The sequence below is a fragment of the Cherax quadricarinatus genome, chromosome 13 (genome assembly GCF_038502225.1).
Source record: "Cherax quadricarinatus isolate ZL_2023a chromosome 13, ASM3850222v1, whole genome shotgun sequence".
NCBI lineage: Eukaryota > Metazoa > Arthropoda > Malacostraca > Decapoda > Parastacidae > Cherax > Cherax quadricarinatus.
In genome coordinates, this window is record NC_091304.1 from 6,130,713 (window position 1) to 6,136,712 (window position 6,000).

The window sequence follows — 6,000 nt, forward strand, 5'->3', positions numbered from 1 at the left end:
ACTCATAAAATGGGTCCGAAACATTAAACTATTATTATTATTATTAATTATTATTATTGTACTTATTATTATTATTATTATTATAGTTATTATTATTATTATTATAGTTATTATTACTATATACAGATGAGTTTCATTCTCCTGTGTGCGGGTTATTTGCATATTGTTCCAGTTACGGTATTGTGCCTATTCACTCTTTAATTTTTTTATTATTACTATAATATCAGGGAAGCGCTAAACTCCTAAGGGTCATTCAGCGCACGGGGAACGGGAAGCAAATTACATCAAATAAAAGAAAGGTGAATCTGTAGTTCAATACAAATATAATGAGTTACAACAGACATGAGAGTGAACACTCCCTCCACTCGACGCTACTAATGTTTTGATGGTAGAAGGGTCAACCGACGAGGCTATCTCCTGGTGAGAAGGCCTGAGTCTACTTCTGTCTAGATTAAGGACTATCGTGTGTTAACTGGGTGTGTATGAGGCAGGTGAGATATGAAAGCAGAAGGCACTTTGCAGAAGGTACATCACAGGCTTGGCAATGATCTTGTAGCCAAAAAAAAAAAAGGGGCACAGGTGATCATAAGTAAATAATTACCCTTTCCCTGCCTACCTTAATACCTGCCTATTCCCCCCATTTCTATCCGTGCCATTTCTATCTACCCCATGTCTATCCACCCCGTTTCTATCCACCCCATTTTCTATCCACTCCATTTCTATTCACCCCATTTATGTTTCACGTTTCGTCACTACTCTTTACCTTCAACAAGAAGAAAACTCACGTAAACAATACACAATAAAGTACAAAGCCAAGGATCATATGAAGCCTCGATACACTTAATGAGCCTTTATTTGAACCGAGGATTTGGAGCTACTCTCCCTTACCTCCACAATGACTTAATGATAATAATAATAATAATAATAATAATAATAATAATAATAATAATAATATTAATAATAATAATAATAATAATAATAATAATAAAAACAATAAAAATAATAATAATAATAATAATAATAATAATAATAATAATAATAATAATAATAATAATAATAATAATAATAATAATAAAACAATAATAGTAATAATAATAATAATAATAATAATAATAATAATAATAATAATAATAATAATAATAATAGTAATAATAATAATAATAATAATAACAAAAAGGAATAGCATGTTTATTTAGCCTAGAAGCGGACTTTCGTTCTCTCACACATACAACTTCTCCTTGGTGTTTTAGGTGTACACACGCACGCACACGGACATGGACATGCTGTACGCACACAAGCGTACACGGGGACACATACGAATGGGAACACTCAGAAACACAAGCACCTACTTTAAATTCTCTTTCTCATTTGCATTTTCTCTCTCACTCACATTTTGTTTTTCACATTTTATCCTTCTCATTCACAGTTTCTCTTCACCCACTTTTTTTTTCTTCCTCTCTTCTCTGTCTCTCTGTCTTTCTCTCTCTCTCTCTCTCTCTCTCTCTCTCTCTCTCTCTCTCTCTTACACAGGGTTTGACAAGGTTAAGGATCCCTAGTTTTATTGACAAGCTGTTTACAGGTTAAGGACTCTCTCTCTCTCTCTCTCTCTCTTTCATTTTTCATTATCCCTCATGTCCTCTCTCTCTTTCATTTTTCATTAACACTCACGTCCTCTCTCTCTCTCTCTCTTTCATTTTTCATTATCCCTCACGTCCTCGCTCTCTCTCTTTCTTTCATTTTTCATTATCCCTCACGTCCTCTCTCTCTCTCTCTCTCTCTCTCTCTCTCTCTCTCTCTCTCTCTCTCTCTCACCTCTATACATCTCGTGGCACTGAGAAGGGTTAAGGTCTTCAGAAGAAGCGGCAGACTCACTCATCTCACCGTTCATGTAGCCGGTGTGGGCGTGGCTGTGGGCGTGCGGGCGTGGCAGCGTCTGCTGGATCAGAGGAGCGTGGTTTCGCACCTGCTGGAGTGAAAATCAGAGAAATAGAAGTAGGAAGAAAAATATTTTAATGATAATTTTTAATAACAATAATAATTATTATTATTATTGTTTTTAGTGTTTAGTATTATTATTGTTGTTGTTATTGTTACTATTATTAAGATTATTATTATTTTGTTACTATTATTATTGCTATTATTATTAATTATTATTATTATTATTATTATTATTATTATTATTATTATTATTATTATTATTATTATTTATTAATATTGCTGCTGTTACTATTATTATTGTTATTATTAGTATTTTTTCTATTGATATCCAATAGAAGGTTATCAGGTTTAATCCGAGGAAGGAAAGCCTCAATTCCTTGGATCAAAAACCCCCAACTTGTATCAAGAGCCTAAGAACAATGTTGCAAATTATCTTGGAGATCTTAATGTTTTTTATCCCTCTGTTAACAGTGATTAGTTGTCAGTGTGTGTGTGAGTGTGTGTTGTGTGTGTGTTGTGTGTGTGTTGTGTGTGTGTGTGTGTGTGTTGTGTGTGTGTTGTGTGTGTGTGTGTACTCACCTATTTGTACTCACCTATTTGTGGTTGCAGGGGTCGAGTCATAGCTCCTGGCCCCGCCTCTTCACTGATTGCTACTAGGTCCTCTCTCTCCCTGCTCCATGAGCTTTATCATACCTCGCCTTAAAACTATGTATGGTTCCCGCCTCCACTACTTCACTTTCTAGACTATTCCACGACTTGACTACTCTATGACTGAAGAAATACTTCCTAACATCCCTTTGATTCATCTGAGTCTTCAACTTCCAATTGTGACCTCTTGTGTATGTGTCCCATCTCTGGAACATCCTGTCTTTGTCCACCGTGTCTATTCTGCGCAGTATTTTATATGTCGTTATCATGTCTCCCCTGACCCTCCTGGCCTCCAGTGTCGTCAGGCCGATTTCCCTCAACCTTTCTTCGTACGACAATCCCCGTAGCTCTGGGACTAGTCTTGTTGCAAACCTTTGCACTTTCTCTAATTTCTTGACGTGCTTGACTAGGTGTGGATTCCAAACTGGTGCTGCATACTCCAGTATGGGCCTGACGTAAATGGTATACAGTGTCTTGAACGACTCCTTATTGAGGTATCGGAACGCTATCCGTAGGTTTGCCAGGCGCCCGTATGCTGCAGCAGTTATCTGATTTATGTGCGCCTCAGGAGATATGCTCGGTGTTATACTCACCCCCAGATCTTTTTCCTTGAGTGAGGTTTGCAGTCTTTGGCCATCTAAACTATATTGTGTCTGCGGTCTTCTTTGCCCTTCCCCAATCTTCATGACTTTGCATTTGGCAGGGTTAAACTCAAGGAGCCAGTTTCTGGACCAGGCTTGTAGCCTGTCCAGGTCTCTTTGTAGTCCTGCCTGATCCTCATCCGATTTGATTCTTCTCATTAACTTCACATCATCTGCAAACAAGGACACTTCTGAGTCTATCCCTTCCGTTATGTCGTTCACATATACCAAGAACAGCACAGGTCCTAGGACTGACCCCTGTGGAACCCCGCTTGTCACAAGCGCCCACTCTGACACCTCGTCACGTACCATGACTCGTTGTTGCCTCCCTGTCAGGTATTCTCTGATCCATTGCAGTGCCTTTCCTGTTATGTGTGCCTGATCTTCTAGCTTTTTCAGTAACCTCTTGTGAGGAACTGTGTCGAAGGCCTTTTTGCAGTCCAAAAAAATGCAGTCGATCCACCCCTCTCTCTCTTGTCTTACTTCTGTCACCTTGTCATAAAACTCTAGTAGGTTTGTGACACAGGATTTTCCTTCCCTGAAGCCATGCTGGTTGTCAATTATACACTTGTTTCTTTCCAGGTGCTCCACCACTCTCCTCCTGATGATCTTCTCCATGACCTTGCATACTATACACGTTAGTGATACAGGTCTGTAGTTTAATGCCTCATGTCTGTCTCCCTTTTTAAAAATTGGGACTACATTTGCCATCTTCCATACCTCAGGGAGTTGCCCAGTTTCAAATGATGTGTTGAAGATCTTTGTTAATGGCACACACAATATCTCTGCTCCCTCTTTAAGGACCCACGGAGAGATGTTGTCTGGTCCCACCGCCTTTGAGGTGTCAAGTTCGCATAGCAGCTTCTTCACTTCCTCCTTGGTTATATGTACCTCATCCATCACTTGCTGGTGTACCCCCCTGTTCTGATTTCCTGGAGTCCTACTGGTTTCCACTGTAAATACTTCTTTAAATCTCGTGTTGAGCTCCTGACATACCTCTCGGTCGTTTCTTGTGAATTCTCCATCACCCTTCCTCAGTCTGATTACCTGGTCCTTGACTGTTGTTTTCCTCCTGATGTGGCTGTACAACAGCTTCGGGTCAGTCTTGACTTTCGATGCTATGTCATTTTCATATTGTCGCTGAGCCTCCCTTCTTATCTGTGCATATTCATTTCTGGCTCTTCGGCTAATCTCTTTATTTTCCTGAGTTCTCTGTCTTCTGTACCTTTTCCATTCTCTAGTACACCTAGTTTTTGCCTCCCTACACCTTTGGGTGAACCAAGGACTCGTTCTGTTCTTCCCATTATTTCTGTTTCCCTTGGGAACAAACCTCTCCTCTGCCTCCTTGCATTTTGTTGCCACATAGTCCATCATTTCTTGTACTGGTTTTCCTGTCAGTTCCCTCTCCCACTGAATGTTTTGAAGGAAGTTCCTCATGCCTGAGTAGTTCCCCCTTTTGTAGTTTGGCTTTTCCCACCCTATTCCTGCTACTCTCTCCACTTGGAGCTCAACTATGTAGTCGAAGCACAGAACCACATGATCACTAGCTCCCAGGGGCCTTTCATACAAGATATCCTCGATGTCTGAACTACTCAATGTGAATACAAGGTCCAGTCTTGCTGGTTCATCTTCTCCTCTCTCTCTGGTAGTGTCTCTAACATGTTGATGCATGAGGTTTTCCAGTACTACATCCATCATCTTGGCTCTCCATGTTTCGGAACCCCCATGGGGCTCCAGGTTTTCCCAGTCAATCTCCTTGTGATTGAAATCACCCATAACTAGTAACTTTGCTCCCCCCACATGTGCTCTCCTGGCCACCTCGGCTAGTGTGTCGACCATGGCTCTGTTGCTCTCATCGTATTCTTCTCTTGGTCTCCTGCAGTTCTGTGGTGGGTTGTACATTACTGCAATTATCACCTTATGTCCCTCAGACTGGATTGTTCCTACTAAGTAGTCCCTTTCACCCGTGCCATCCATTCCTTCCATTTTCTCAAAACCCCACTGGCTTTTAATGAGCAGTGCAACTCCTCCTCCCCCTCTCCTCCCTCTGTCTTTCCTGAGGATTTGATATCCGGGTGGAAAGATTGAATCTGTTATTATTCTGGTGAGTTTTGTTTCTGTGAGTGCTATTATGTCTGGGGATGTCTCCTTGATTCTTTCATGCCACTCCTCATACTTATTTGTTATTCCATCTGCATTTGTATACCATACCTTCAACTTCTTTTCTAAGACTGTGGTCTGGGAGGTGTATTGGGGTTGGGGAAGTGGGAGACCTGATAAGGAACTATGGGTGGTTGCTGTGGGGGTGGAGTTTGTAATGTAGTGGGTGGGGGCATTGGATATGACATGGGTGTTTTGGTTTAGAGTGTTTGGCTGCACTGGGGTTGACCTGGTTGGGAGGCTTCTATAGGAAGCTGTGAGGGAGGTTGTATTTGATCTTCTTCCTGTGTCTGGGATCTCCTGTCTGTCTTCTCCATCCCCTCTCTTTCCTCCTTTCGCCTTTGTATCATCTCTCTCAGTTTCCGCCTTTCGTCTTGTGTTCTGTCGCGGTCGAGATACACCTTCCTGTATTCCGGCATGTCCCTTAATCGTGCTTTCTCCCACAGTATCCTGTTCCGAGTCGATTCTGCCTTGAAGGTCACTTTCACTGGCCGGGTTCTTTTTTTTACAAACCCCCCTATTCTCCGAAAATTTTCCAGCTGGGTCATGTCGTCTTCTCCGATTACTTTCATGATGCTTTCAATTGCTTTTTTTTCCCCTTGTTTTCTTGCTT

At 41.1% G+C, this 6,000-nt stretch overlaps 1 protein-coding gene across 7 annotated transcripts in view; it reads right to left on the minus strand.

Moving 5' to 3' along the window:
- Positions 1-6,000, minus strand: part of LOC128688501 (uncharacterized) — a 784,466-nt gene that overhangs the window by 6,283 nt on the left and 772,183 nt on the right. For 2 of the 7 annotated variants that reach the window (XM_070084425.1, XM_070084432.1), the window contains one exon: positions 1,813-1,966. In XM_070084425.1, the coding sequence (XP_069940526.1) occupies positions 1,813-1,966 (154 nt within the window). The remainder of the gene's footprint in view (positions 1-1,812; positions 1,967-6,000) is intronic. The other 5 variants (XM_070084431.1, XM_070084428.1, XM_070084426.1 and 2 more) reach the window with 5 other exon arrangements.